The sequence below is a fragment of the Tachyglossus aculeatus genome, chromosome 19 (genome assembly GCF_015852505.1).
Source record: "Tachyglossus aculeatus isolate mTacAcu1 chromosome 19, mTacAcu1.pri, whole genome shotgun sequence".
Classification (NCBI taxonomy): Eukaryota; Metazoa; Chordata; class Mammalia; order Monotremata; family Tachyglossidae; genus Tachyglossus; species Tachyglossus aculeatus.
Window position 1 is genome coordinate 16,500,633 of NC_052084.1, and position 15,571 is coordinate 16,516,203.

Consider the following 15,571-nt stretch of genomic DNA (forward strand, 5'->3'; position numbering starts at 1 on the left):
GGATTTCATCGCTGGTGGGTATACAGGGCCTGTGCCCACAGCTTTCCTTCCTTCAATCGTATTTATTGAGCGCTTACTGTGTGCAGAGCACTGTACTAAGCGCTTGGGAAGTGCAATGCATGAAAGCAGCTGTCTTCTGCAAGCCAAGGAGGGGAGAGGGAGAGAGACAGAGGAGGAGAGAGAGAGATCTTCTCCGCAGCAGCTGTTCCACACTCCCACCGAGCTTCATCAAAAGCAAAGCACAAGCAGCCAGCAACGGAAAAATCTCCTTCTAGTCGCCTGGTTCAGGGAGTAACACCTTATTCTCAGAGCTTTAGGGCTGGCTCCCGAGGGCCCCATTCGCAATAAAATCTCCGAGTTGCGAGAAACTGTAAAATTCCCCGGCAGGTCCCTGGGGACGTCTCGCTCTGGCTCTCCGGCAGAAATCGAGCCGTGAGTCAGAGCTCTTCAGAGCCCGCTCCAGCCCAGCCCTCACGCCTGATGATCGCCCAGGGGGCAAGGCCCAGGCTGAGCCTGGCTTCCCACGGTGGGCAGGGGCGAGTATACAAACCGACGTATGCACGTGGGTACCCACTCTCTCTTTCTCACTGTCATTCTCCATTCCTGATGGCCTCTCTCTGTCTTGCTGTCATTCTCCATTCATCATCATCATCATCATCAATCGTATTTATTGAGCACTTACTATGTGCAGAGCACTGTACTAAGCGCTTGGGAAGTATAAATTGGCAACATATAGAGACAGTCCCTACCCAACAGTGGGCTCACAGTCTAAAAGGGGGAGACAGAGAACAAAACCAAACATACTAACAAAATAAAATAAATAGAATAGATATGTACAAATAAAATAAATAGAGTAAAAAAATATGTACAAACATATATACAGGTGCTGTGGGGAAGGGAAGGAGGTAAGATGGGGGGGATGGAGAGGGGGACGAGGGGGAGAGGAAGGAAGGGGCTCAGTCTGGGAAGGCCTCCTGGAGGAGGTGAGCTCTCAGCAGGGCCTTGAAGGGAGGAAGAGAGCGAGCTTGGCGGATGGGCAGAGGGAGGGCATTCCAGGCCCGGGGGATGACGTGGGCCGGGGGTCGATGGCGGGACAGGCGAGAGCGGGGTACGGTGAGGAGATCAGCGGTGGAGGAGCGGAGGGTGCGGACTGGGCTGTAGAAGGAGAGAAGGGAGGTGAGGTAGGAGGGGGCGAGGGGATGGACAGCCTTGAAGCCCAGGGTGAGGAGTTTCTGCCTGATGCGCAGATTGATTGGTAGCCACTGGAGATGTTTGAGGGGGGGAGTAACATGCCCAGAGCATTTCTGGACAAAGATAATCCGGGCAGCAGCATGAAGTATGGATTGAAGTGGAGAGAGACACGAGGATGGGAGATCAGAGAGAAGGCTGGTGCAGTAGTCCAGACGGGATAGGATGAGAGCTTGAATGAGCAGGGTAGCGGTTTGGATGGAGAGGAAAGGGCAGATTGGCTTTTGGCTGTTCCTGTTGGCTTCTCTCTGTCTCTCGCTGCCATTCTCCACTCCTCTTTCTCTCTCTTTCTCTGTGTCTCTTCTCTCCACAAGCCCACCAGGCTGAGACTTCACCTGCAGCCAGGCTGGTCCTTCTCCCGGGCAGAGCAGGAGGACGGGATGAGCCGGTGGCCAAGAGGGAAGCGGTCCCTCCCGGCTGCAAGCTGTCACGCTCTCTCCTCCAGCGCAACAAGAATTCAGGATCCAGGGAAGCAGCACAGCCTAGTGCCTTTGATTCCAAAGGATCTGGGTTCTAGTCCCAGCCCCACCACCTGATTGCTGTGTGACCGTGGGCAGGTCACTTAAATTCTCTGAGGCCTCTGTTTCCCGTTTCCTCTGTTCTCCCCCTCCGTGGAGGCCTGTTTATAATCCCAACTCTGTTCTCTAACCTCGGGAATCTCTTTGCTAGCTGGATTAGTGGACTGGAGTCAGGACAGAGAGACAGAGAGGACCTGTTGAACTCTACTTGAGCCTCATGTGGGACAGGGACTGTGTCCAACCGGATTACCTCACATCCACCCCAGTGCTTAGTACAGTGCTTGGCACATAGCAATCAATCAATTAAACAGTAAGCGCTCAATAAATACGATTGAATGAACTATATTTATTGAGTGTTTACTGCTTGCAGGGCACTCTACTAGGCGCTTAAAAACAACATAAAAACAAGAACAACAAAGAAATCAGGGGCTGTATCTGATTGCGATTTACTCCCGTACTCAGCACAGAGCTTGGCCTATATTATTATCTCATTAACGGGCAGGAAAATTGCCTTGAGTGGGGCTTTTTGCTTGTTGTGGAGCAGCTGGCCCTGGGCCAGGGATTCTACCGGGAAGATGAAAGCAGAGAGACCCGCCGCGAAGCCCAAACCTGGTTTTAGCGCAATACTCCTAACATCAAGGTTGACAAATTAACCGTTCCTCAGGAAGGCTTTTAAGAGTTGAAGAGGAGCGATGTCCTCAGCCGCAGAGTTTCCGGAGGGAATCCTTTAACTGACTGAAAAATCTGGAGATTTACAAGACGCCCAAGGCCAGAGGGGTCACTTGCTGCTAGCCAGACTGGGGCTGGCCCCCCGGGTCAGGAAGTTTAGTTTTCTTCCCCCCAGTATATTATGATGAATTAATGAGAAGGGCTTCGCACGGGAAGTCTCAAAGCACGCTGGGCTCCACACCTCGCCTTATGAATTCATTAATTAAGAGGCTGGCGAACAGCCGCTTGATGTGTTCACCAGCCTGTGAGGACTGAAACCCTCCTCTGGGAAGAGGCGGAGACCCGGAATGAAATCCGGCAGAAAGCGCCTCCGTTTCGGTTCCCGGCGAGGCAGCCGGCCTTCCCTGGTGAAGTGTTTCCTCCCAGGAGCCTCGGGACCTTCCTGGCGTGGAAACTTTTCGCGTCCAAGACAGCGGAGGCCGGACAGAAGCCGGAGCATCTAAGCCAAACGTCTTCTCCAAGAGGCCTTCCCCGACTAGCTGTAATTTATTTCTATTAAAGTCTGTCTCCCCCTCTAGACTGTCAGCTCACTGTGGGCAGAGAATGCGCCTGTTTATTGTTATACTGTGCTTTAGACAGTGCTCTGCGCATAGTAAGCGCTCAATAAATACGACTGAATGAATTAATGAATGACTGAGGCTGCAGGATCCAATGGATGGCCAGAACAGTCTGTTTATTGTTATACTGTGCTTTAGTACAGTGCTCTGCGCATAGTAAGCGCTCAATAAATACGACAATGAATTAATGAATGAATGAGGCTGCAGGATCCAATGGATGGCCAGAACAGTCTCCGGTCTCCCCTCCAATTCATTCACTCATTCAACTCATTTATTGAGTGCTTACTGTGTGCAGAGCACTGGACTAAGCACTTGGGCACTACAAGTTGGCAACATATAGAGACGGTCCCTACCCAACAGCGGGCTCACAGTCTATAAGGGGGAGACAGGCAACAAAACATATTAGCAAAATAAAATAAATAGAATAAATATGTACAAATAAAAGAAATAGAGTAATAAATACGTACAAACATATATACATTATTCTTCTCTGGGCCTCAGTTCCCTCATCTGGGAAATGGGGATGAAGACGGGGAGCCCCACGTGGGACACCCTGATCACCTTGCAACCTCCCTACCGCTTAGAACAGTGCTTGGCACATAGTAAGCGCTTAACAAATACCATCATTATTATTATTATTATAGTACATTATTAGTAGCAGTACAGTGCTCTGCACACAGTAAGCGCTCAATAAAAACGATTGAATGAATGAATATTCTTCTTCTCTGGGCCTCAGTTCCCTCATCTGGGAAATGGGGATGAAGACGGGGAGCCCCACGTGGGACACCCTGATCACCTTGCAACCTCCCCAACGCCTAGAACAGTGCTTGGCACATAGTAAGCGCTTAACAAATACCATCATTCTTCTTCTTCATCTCTGGGCCTCAGTTCCCTCATCTGGGAAATGGAGATGAAGACGGGGAGCCCCACGTGGGACACCCTGATCACCTTGTAACCTCCTGTATATATGTTTGCACATATTTATTACTCTATTTTACTTGTACATATCTATTTATTTTATTTTGTTAGTATGTGTGGTTTTATTGTCTGTCTCCCCCTTTTAGACTGTGAGCCCACTGTGGGGTAGGGACTGTCTCTATATGTTGCCAACTTGGACTTCCCAAGTGCTTAGTACACTGCTCTGCACACCGTAAGCGCTCAATAAATACGACTGATTGATTGATTGATTAGAACAGTGCTTGGCACATAGTAAGCGCTGAATAAATATCATTATTAGTAGTGGTAGTAATAAAAGTGGGGTGGGGGATGAAGGGGCCTAACGAGGAGGCGCGCTCACCTGCTGCCTCCGCCACCCGCTGACTCACTGCACCAAGCACTTGGAGGGGGCAGTACAACAATATAACAGCGGTGGTAGACACATTCCCTGCCCACAAAGAGCTTACAGTCTAGAGCGGGAGACGGACATTAAATAAATCCCGGATACGGACATAAAAGTGCTGTGGGACTCCAGCTGGCTCCGTGGGGGTTAAGCTTATCCCGTGCAGGAAGTGAGCAAAAGCCACAATCACAAACATTGTGCCGCTTCTTTACTGTGTGCCCAGAGTGATGGGAGCTGGAAGACTATCCCCAATCATCAGGAAAGCGGTGGACCTATTACTCTATTTATTTATTTTACTTGTACATATTTATTCTACTTATTTTATAATAATAATAAATAATGATAGCATTTATTAAGCGCTTACTATGTGCAAAGCACTGTTCTAAGAGCTGGGGAGGGTGCAAGGGGATGAGGTTGTCCCACGGGGGGCTCGCAGTCTTCATCCCCGTTTTCCAGATGAGGCCCAGAGAAGTGAAGTGACTTGCCCAAAGTCACCCAGCTGACAAGTGGCGGAGCCGGGATTTGAACGCATGACCTCTGACTCCAAAGACCGGGCTCTTTCCACTGAGCCACACTGCTTTTGTTAATATGTTTTGTTTTGTTGTCTGTCTCCCCCTTCTAGACTGTGAGCCCACTGTTGGGTAGGAACCGTCTCTATATGTTGCCAACTTGGACTTCCCAAGCGCTTAGTACAGTGCTCTGCGCACAGTAAGCGCTCAATAAATACGATTGAATGAATGAATGACCTAGTGGAAAGAGCTCGGGCCTGGAAGTTAGAATCGATCAATCAATCAATCAATCGTATTTATTGAGCGCTTACTGTGTGCAGAGCACTGTACTAAGCGCTTGGGAAGTACAAGTTAAAAAACACATCACGCCCAAACAGGGACATGAACCCTGGACCCTCAGATTAAAAGTCTGATGCTCTACCGACTGAGCTATCCGGGCACGGGTTCTAATCCTGGCTCCGCCACTTGCCTGCTGTGTGACCATGGGCAAATCGCTTATCTTCTCTGTGCAATGGAGATGCAATACCCTATTTACAGTTTGAGCCCTGTGTGGATCAGGGACTGTCCAATCTGATATTCTTGTATCTATCCCGCTTCTGCCAATTGTCAGCTGTGTGACTCTGGGCAAGTCACTTAACTTCTCTGGGCCTCAGTTACCTCACCTGTAAAATGGGGACTAAGACTGTGAGCCCCCCATGGGACAACCTGATCACCTTGTAACCTCCCCAGTGCTTAGAACAGTGCTTTGCACATAGTAAGCGCTTAATAAATGCCATTATTATTATTATTATCATCCAGCACTTAGTACACATATAGTAAGCACTTAAATACCACAATTATTATTAGTAGTAGAAATAGCATTTATTGAGCGCCCATTGGGGGCTTTGCACCGTACCAAGCCCTGAGGAAAGTAAAATGCAGAGAAGTGATATGTTCCCTGCCCTCAGAGATCTCTCACTCTAATGGGGGAGACAGACATAAAACCATGAACAATAAGAATAATAAAAATCAACGACTGCACGTACAGTTGACCCAACATACATACGCAAGGGCTGGAGATGGATGTAAATAAAAGACCTAAATGCTACAAACGACTGGTGAGTTTGTACAGTTCAGGGTCCTGGAGGGAAAATGGGAAAGGTTTATTAGGAGGAGTGGGATTGGGGAAGGCCTTGGAACATGGGCAGAGCAGTGCATTTAATGTCCATATTGCACGGTTAATATTTTTGATTCATGGGACTGTGATCTATAACTGTTATATTCCATATTGTTTTATAAATCTGTCTTCCCCGACACAGACTAAGGTCCAGGGTACAGTGTTATTTATTGATTTTTGTGGAATTACCCCCAATGCTTGATATTGTAAGGTCTTAATAAGCGTGAACAACAATAGGGGATTTGCGTCTGCGTCTTACTGAGCAGGCCTGGGTTTTTCTCAGGTTCTTGAAGGCTGCTGACTTGGCTCGGCTTTGAGGTCATTTCATCTCTAGGCTGTGAGTTCCTTTTCTTCTATGGTATTTGTTAAGCGGTTACTACGTGTCAAACACTGTTTTAAACGCTGGGGTAGGTGGAGGTTAATTAGATTGGGCACAGTCCCCGTCCCACAGCGGGGCTCACAATCTAACTACAGAGGAGGACAGATATTTAATCCCCATTTTACCGTTGAGGAAAGTGAGGCACAGAGAAGTGACTTGCCCAAGGTCACACCCAGCGAGCAACTGGCAGTCGGACTTCGGGACTCATTCCACTAGGCCATGCTGCTTGTTGTGGGCAGGGCTTGCACCGACCAACTCCGCTATAGTGTAGTCTCCCAAGCGCCTAACAAAATACCACAATTATTATTGAAAGATTCTGAGGAGCGAAATGCTGTTCTCAACGAGCTCCCCGCGGCAACATCGGAATATGTCGGTCCACGCCGTCCCTCTCTTTAAAAAATGGAATGCAATTATTAAGTATCCCAACCTGGATTACCACGGTGGATAAAAAAGCTTAAGCAAGGCTTATTTCCGCCAGGATCTTTCTGCCATTAAGACTGGAGGGAAATGACCATCTCCTCCTCCCAGGAGATGGGAAAAATCAGCCCCGGAAAATGTTATTTCTCATTATTCTGAACCACAATTCTCTTGCTTTTTGGAATAATCTCTTGGAAGTCTAATCCTAAAAGCTCACTTTCCCTCCCCTGACACCAGGCGTAGTGGAGAGAGCAGGGGCCAGGGAATCACAAGGCCTGGGTTCTACTCCTGGCTCACTCAATCGCATTTATTGAGCACTTACTGTGTGCGGAGCCCTGTATTAAGCGCTTGCGAGAATACACTACAACGATAAACAGACACATTCCCTGCCCACAACGAACTTACAGTCTAGAGGGCTCCACCACCTGCCTGTCAAATGACCCTGGGCAGGTCACACAACTCCCCGGTACCTCAGTTTCCTCATCTGTAAAAACAAGTATACCCGTTCACCCTCCCCCTTAGGCTGTGAGCTCTGTGTAGGACAGGGATTGGGTCTGACTGGGTCCCTTCCAGACTGTAAGCTCATTATGGGCAGGGAATGTGTCTGTATTGTTACATTGTACTCTTCCAAGTGCTTAGTACAGTGCCCTGCACACAGTAAGCACTCAATACATGACTGGCTGACTTGATTTTTTGTTATCTTTCCCAGGGCCTGGCACATAGTGCCCCACATATCTCACAAATAGCATTATTATTATGATCCCAGGTGCAAAGAGCTGAAAGAAATCTGAGAAGGGCTACAAGTGGCAGCGCTTAGCACAGTGCCTGGCACCCAGTAAGTGCTTAATAAATACCGTAATTACTAGAAAAGGAAGGTGACTACCAAACACAGATGGCCTGAGCCACAGCCTTGTGGATAAGTGCTGCCTGCTCAGTAATTGGTTCACTGCAACAAGCGGGGATGGTTTGCAGGTGCTGAGATTACTCACTTGCGTGGTTTTTATTGCACTCATCAGATTAACAAACATTTTTGATTAAATCACCACTTCACTGGCTCTGAGCACACAACTTCTAATAAGTGTAGAACATTTAGTACAACCCGGCAGTCAAGTAGCATCCGTGGTGAGAGGAGAAAGGTAGAAGCGAGGCACGAAGGAAAGCCCGGCTCGGGATCCCTCTTTCTTTTGGGTCAGCTGAGGCCAGAGTGTATAATATATATGTGGTATTGGTTAAATGCTTAATTTTGTGTAAGGCACCGTACTAAGTGCTGGGGTGGAAACAAGCAAAGTCCCCATCCCACATGGGGCTCACAGTTTTAATCCCCATTTTACGGATGAGGTAACAGAGGCACAGAGAAGTTAACTGTAGCAGCATGGCTTAGTGGCAAGAGCCCGTGCTTGGGAGTCAGAGGTCATGAGTTCAAATCCCAGCTCCGCCGCTTGTCAGCTGTGTGACTCTGGGCAAGTCACTCAACTTCTCTGTGCCTCAGTTACCTCATCTGTAAAATTGGGATTAAGACTGTGAGCCCCACATGGGACAACTTGATCACCTTGTATCCTACCCAGCGCTTAGAACAGTGCTTTGCACATAGTAAGCGCTTAACAAATACCAAAATTATTATTATTATAACGGACTTGCTCAAGATCACACAGCAAACCGGTGGCGGAGATGGGATGAGAACCCAGGTTCTTCGGGCCCCAGGTACATACTCTATCCGGACTGGAGTGTTCATGGAAAATCAAAAAAGGGAAAAAAGAAACAAACTTAAAGGTGGGTTTGGAAGCTAGACTGGCTGGAGAACTGATCCTTTTTATTTTAATGGTATCTGTTAAGTGCTTACTCTGTGCCAAGCACTGTTCTAAGTGCCGAGGTAGATACAACGTAATCGCTTTGGACATAGTCCCTGTCCCACGTGGGGATCACAGTCTTTATACCCCATTTTACGAATGAAGGGACTGAGGCACAGAGAAGTGAAGTGATTTGCCCAAGGTCACAGAAGTAAACCCAAGTGCTAGGGTGACACCGGCCCTGAACTTGGGATGTGAAATCCGGAGGTGAGACAGGGGAGATTTCCAAAGAGAATGAAAATGGTTGGTGTACAGAATGTATGTAGAGGAGGCAAGGTTAAAAGGAATTTGGATTATTCGACATGAGAGAATACTAGAGCCCAAATCAATTTACTTATCTTCAGGAATGAAGGGGGAATTCACGTAGAAATTCAGTCACATAGGTGACTGAAGTAGGATCTAGGAAAAATGGACAAATGGCAGGATGAGAAAATTAGACAGTGAAGGATTTGCTGACAGTGGCGACTGCTCAACATTGGAATGAATTGCTGGGTATGGAATCTTTCTTGTGAGGGGTGGGGTCTTTAAAACTTTAAGAGATTCCATTTTCCACAAGTGACTTGGAAATGGGTGGATTACATGTAGATTACTGTACACTTGGGAGACTACAACAAAGTTGGTGATTCCCCAACAATATCCTTGTCTCTCCCCATCACCTTTTCCCTCATTTTCTTTCCTTTCATCATCAGTTGTATTTATTGAGCGCTTACTATGTGCAGAGCACTGTACTAAGCTTCCTTTCTTTGAAGCAATGTGGCTCAGTGGGAAGAGCACAGGCTTGGGAGTCAGAGGTCGTGGGTTCTAATCCCAGCTCCGCCACTTGTCAGCTGGGTGACTTGGGGCAAGTCACTTCACTTCTCTGTGCCTCTGTTACCTCATCTGTAAAATGGGGATGAAGACTGTGAGCCTCTCCTGGGACAACCCTGTATAACCTTGAATCTCCCCCAGTGCTTAGCACATAGGAAGCACTTAACAAATACCATCAACATCATCATTTCCCTCCCACCACTTCAAAGTATTTAGGAACTCACTCCAATCAATCCTACTTCTTTGGGCACTTACTGTGTGCAGAGCACTCAGTGCTTAGAACAGTGCTTGGCACATAGTAAGCGCTTAACAAAGGCCATCATCACTCTTGGAAGGGTACAAGAGCTGGTAAAGACCTTCCCCGCCCAGGAGCTTACAGTCTAGAGGGGGATATCAACGTTAATATAAAAAAATTGCAGATATAAACATCATCATCATCAGTCGTATTTATTGAGCGCTTACTGTGTGCAGAGCACTGTACTAAGCGCTTGGGAAGTACAAGTTGGCAACATATAGAGACAGTCCCTACCCAACAGTGGGCTCATAAATGGTGGGGGCTAAGAGAGGGGTAAAAAGTGCAAAACCAAGTGCAAAGATAACCTAGAAGGGAATGGGAGAAGAGGAAATGATGGCGCCGTCAGGGAAGGCCTCTTGGAGGAAATGAGCCCACTGTTGGGTAGGGACTGTCTCTATATGTTGCCAATTTGTACTTCCCAAGCGCTTAGTACAGTGCTCTGCACATAGTAAGCGCTCAATAAATACGATTGATGCTGATGATGTGCTCTTAATAAGATTCCACCTTCACAGCACAGGACACACATCCAGATTCTCAGTTTGACCTGCGACTTGGTCTTTCCTGCTAGACTATAAACCCCTAAAAGGGCCGAGATTGAGTATTATTATTATTATGGTATTTGCTAAGCACTTACTATGGGCCAGGCACTGTACTAAGCCACGTCTATTCACTCTCCCAAGAGCTTATCAGTGCTCTGCACAAAGTAAGTGCTCAGTCAAATTCTCCCTCCTACTTGGTTTTTAACTCCTTTTTGGGACAGGGACTGTGTCCAACCTAAATTAACTTGAACCTACTTCCAGCGCTTAGAACAGAATTTGACACATAGTGAGCTCTTAATAAATACTACAAAAAATACAGTTGAGGGATTCCTTTCAGGGCCCACCCAATCCCCTCCTTTCCACCCCAGTACCCCTAGGATGACAGGAACCCCAGAAACACCCAAGTCGCTTGTATCCACCTCAGCGCTTAGTACAGTGCCTGGCACATAGTAAGCATTTAAATACCACAGTAGGAAGCAGCGTGACGTAGTGGAGAGCACAAGCCTGGGAGTCAGAAGGTCATGGGTTCTAATCCTGACTCTGCCACGTGAATGCTGTGTGATCTTGGGCAAGTCACCTTACTTGGAGAAGCAGTGTGGCCCAGTGGCGAGAGAACGGGCTTTGGAGTCAGGGGTCATGGGTTCAGATCCTGGCTCCGCCAATTGTCAGCTGTGTGACTTTGGGCAAATGGCTTAACTTCTCTGTGCCTCAGTTACCTCATCTGTAAAATGGGGATGAAGACTGTGAGCCCTCCCGTGGGACAACCTGATCACCCTGTAACCTCCCCAGCGCTTAAAACAGTGCTTTGAACATAGTAAGCGCTTAATGCCATTTAAAAAAAGTCATTTAACTTCTCTGGGCCTCAGTCACCTCATCTGTAAAAGAGGGATGAAAACTGTGAGCCCCACGTGGGACAACCTACTCACCTTGTATTCCCCCCCAGCGCTTAGTACAGTGCTCTGCACACAGTAAGCACTCAATAAATACGATTGATTGATTGATTGATAGTAAGCGCTTAATAAATGCCATTACAAAGAAGTCACTTAACTTCTCTGGGCCTCAGTTACCTCATCTGTAAAACAGAAATGAAGACTGTGAGCCCCCCGTGGGACAACCTAATCACCTTGCATCCCCCCAGCGCTTAGTACAGTGCTTCCCACATAATAAGCACTTCAAAAAATACCACTACAATTAGTTTTCTGGGCCTCAGGTCCCTCACCTGCAAAATTCATTCACTCAATCATATTTATTGAGCGCTTACTGTGTGCAGAGCACTGCATTCATTCATTCAGCGTGGCTCAGTGGAACGAGCTCGGGCTCTGGAGTCAGAGGTCATAGGTTCGAATCCCGACTCCACCACGTCTGCTGTGTGACCCTGGGCAAGTCACTTAACTTCCCCCTCCCCTCCTCGTCCCCCTCTCCATCCCCCTCATCTTACCTCCTTCCCTTCCCCACAGCACCTATATATATGTATATATGTTTGTACATATTTATTACTCTATTTATCTTACTTGTACATATCTATTTATTTTATTTTGTTAGTATGTTTGGTTTTGTTCTCTGTCTCCCCCTTCTAGACTGTGAGCCCGCTGTTGGGTAGGGACTGTCTCTACGTGTTGCCGACTTGTACTTCCCAAGCGCTTAGTATAGTGCTCTGCACACAGTAAGCGCTCAATAAATACGATTGACTGATTGATTAACTTCTCTGAGCCTCAGTTCCCTCATCTGTAAAATGGGGATGGAGACTGTGAGCCCCCCGTGGGGCAACTTGATCACCTTGTAACGTCCCCAGCGCTTAGAACAGTGCTTTGCACCTAGTAAGTGCTTAATAAATGCCATCATCATCATTATTATTATTCAAACATATTTATTGAGCTCTTCCTGTGTGAAGAGCACTGTACTAAGCGCTTGGGAAGTCCAACTTGGCAACATCTAGGGACGGTCCCTACCCAACAGCGGGCTCACAGTCTAGAAGGGGGAGACAGACAACAAAACAAATTAACAAAATAAAATAAATACGCATGGGGATTGAGACTGTGAGCCCCACGTGGGACAGGGCCTGTGCCCAACTGGATTAGCCTGTATCCTCCCCAGCGCTTAGTACAGGGCCTGACACGTAGTAAGCACTTAACAAATAGCACAGAATAGATATGTACAAGTAAAATAAATAGAGTAAGAAATATGTACAAACATATATACAGGTGCTGGCTATTCAGACTGGAGACTATTCTATTTATTTTATTTTGTTAGTATGTTTGGTTTTGTTCTCTGTCTCCACCTTTTAGACTGGGAGCCCACTGTTGGGTAGGGACTGTCTCTAGATGTTGCCAACTTGGACTTCCCAAGCGTTTAGTACAGTGCTCTGCGCACAGTAAGCGCTCAATAAATATGATTGATTGATTGATTCTAGACTGTGAGCCCACTGTTGGGTAGGGACTGTCTCTCTATGCTGCCAACTTGGACTTCCCAAGCGCTTAGTAAGCGCTCAATAAATACGATTGATGATGATAATAATAATAATAATGATGGCATTTATTAAGCCCTTACTATGTGCAAAGCACTGTTCTAAGCGCTGGGGAGATTACAAGGTGATGAGGTTGTCCCACGGGGGGCTCACAGTCTTCATCCCCATTTTACAGATGAGGCAACTGAGGCCCAGAGAAGTGAAGTGACTTGCCCAAAGTCACCCAGCTGACAACTGGCAGAGCCGGGATTTGAACCCATGAACTCTGACTCCAAAGCCCGGGCTCTTTCCAGTGAGCCACGCTGCTTCTCTAATAATAATAATAATAATAATAATAATAATAATAATAATGATTATTATTATGACCTCCCCTCACTGGTCATTTCCCTGCCATCTCCCCTTCTATCTCTGTGCGAGGCAGACTGACCCCAGACCCGCTGTGAGGGGAAAAAAAGGCCACTTCACACCTCCACACGCCCCAAATCTCCTCACCTCATGGACGACGCTCCCCCACTCCCGCTTCTTTTTAGGCATCTTCCCCGCCACGCGCCGCCCGACGGCCCTGACAGCTGCCACTGCGCAGGCGCAGAGCCTCGTGCTCTTCTCCCATTGGCCGGCGGCGGCGGGAAAGGGGCGGGGCGGGGAGGGAGCAGCCGCCATTTTACTGAGGGGCGGCTTTGCCAGGCTGGCGCCGCCATGTTTGTGAGGGGCAAGAAGGATAATAGTAATAATAATAATAATAATGATGACATTTATTAATGGCTTACTATGCGCAAAGCACTGTTCTAAGCGCTGGGGAGGATACAAGGGGAGGCCTTCCCAGACTGAGCCCCTTCCTTCCTCTCCCCCTCGCCCCCCCTCCATCCCCTCATCTTACCTCCTTCCCTTCCTCACAGCACCTGGATGGAGGTATATACGTCTGTACATATTTATTGCTCTATTTATTTATTTTACCTGTACATTTCTATTCTATTTATTTTATTTTGTTAGTATGGTTTTGTTCTCCGTCTCCCCCTTTTAGACTGTGAGCCCACTGTTGGGTAGGGACCGTCTCTAGATGCTGCCAACTTGTACTTCCCAAGCGCTTAGTACAGTGCTCTGCACACAGTAAGCACTCAATAAATACGACATTGATTGATTCCTTCCTCTCCCCCTCATCCCCCCTCCATCCCCCCATCCTACTTCCTTCCCTTCCCCACAGCAATCAATTGATCGTATTTATTGAGCGCTTACTGTGTGCACAGCACTGTACTAAGCGCTTGGGAAGCACCTGTATATACGTATATATGTCTGTACATATTTATTACTTTATTTATTTATTTATTTTACCTGTACATATCTATTCTATTTATTTTATTTTGTTAGTATGTTTGGTTTTGTCCTCTGTCTCCCCCTTTTAGACTGTGAGCCCACTGTTGGGTAGGGACTGTCTCTATATTCATTCATTCAATCGTATTTATTGAGCGGTTACTGTGTGCAGAGCACTGTACTAAGCGCTTGGGCAGTACAAGTTGGCAACATATATGTTGCCAACTTGGATTTCCCAAGCGCTTAGTACAGTACTCTGCACACAGTAAGCGCTCAATAAACATGAATGAATGAATAGAGCAGTAAGGGTAGGAAAGCAACCTGTTTGCCCGTTCACCTCGGCTTCTTTCCCTCTTTGCAGCCACACTGATCCTTTCTCCCCAAACCAATCAATGAGTGGTATTTACTGAGCGCTTACTGTGTGCAGGGCACTGTACTGGTGTCTGGGAAAGTACACATTTACCTTTTAATAACAATAATAATAATAATAATGGTATTTGTTAAGCACTTACTATGAGCAAAGCACTGTTCTAAGCGCTGGGGGGGATACAAGGTGATCAGGTTGTCCCACTTGGGGCTCACTATCTTAATCCCCATTTTACAGATGAGGGAACTGAGGCACAGAGAAGTGAAGTGACAAAGTCACACAGCTTCTGCATTCATATTACTTCTTTTCTATCTCCCCATTTCCCCATTATTTTCATAGCCGGGGTAGGAGGGGCCTGGAGTGAAGAAAAGCAGTCAATTTTATTATCATTGTTGTTGTATTATTATAACTGACTCTCCTTCACTCCAGGTCCTTTCATTCATTCATTCAATCGTATTTACTGAGTGCTTACTGTGTGCTGAGCTCTGTACTAAGCGCTTGGGAAGTACAAGTTGGCAACATATTCAATCAATCAATCAATCGTGTTTATTGAGCGCTTACTGTGTGCAGAGCACTGTACTAAGCGCTTGGGAAGTACAAGTTGGCAACATATAGAGACAGTCCCTACCCAACAGTGGGCTCACAGTCTAAAAAGGGGAGACAGAGAACAAAACCAAACATACTAACAAATTAAAATAAATAGAATAGATATGTACAAATAAAATAAATAAATAAATAAATAGAGTAATAAATATGTACAAACGTATATACATATATACAGGTGCTGTGGGGAAGGGACGGAGGTAAGATGGGGGGGATGGAGAGGGGGATGAGGGGGAGAGGAAGGAAGGGGCTCAGTCTGGGAAGGCCTCCTGGAGGAGGTGAGCGCTCAGTAGGGCCTTGAAGGGAGGAAGAGAGCTAGACGAGCTAAAGAGCTAGAAGAGAGCTAGAATGAATTCAATTCATTCAATCGTATTTATTGAGCACTTACTGTGTGCAGAGCACTGTACTAAGCGCTTGGGAAGTACAAGTTGGCACCATATAGAGACGGTCCCTACCCAACAGTGGGCTCACAGTCTAGAAAGCAGGTTC

The 15,571-nt window shown here is 46.9% G+C and overlaps 1 protein-coding gene and 1 non-coding gene across 2 annotated transcripts in view; both read right to left on the bottom strand.

Moving 5' to 3' along the window:
* CCDC167 (coiled-coil domain containing 167) overlaps positions 1 to 13,367 on the bottom strand; it is a 28,224-nt gene extending 14,857 nt beyond the window's left edge. Inside the window, exon 1 of the mRNA XM_038761195.1 lies at positions 13,297 to 13,367. Within this exon, the coding sequence (XP_038617123.1) occupies positions 13,297 to 13,338 (42 nt within the window). The 5' untranslated portion in view covers positions 13,339 to 13,367. The remainder of the gene's footprint in view (positions 1 to 13,296) is intronic.
* Positions 5,267 to 5,339, bottom strand: TRNAK-UUU. The gene has a single exon. It is a non-coding gene; the product is annotated as a tRNA-Lys (tRNA).
* Positions 13,368 to 15,571: the final 2,204 nt, after the last annotated feature.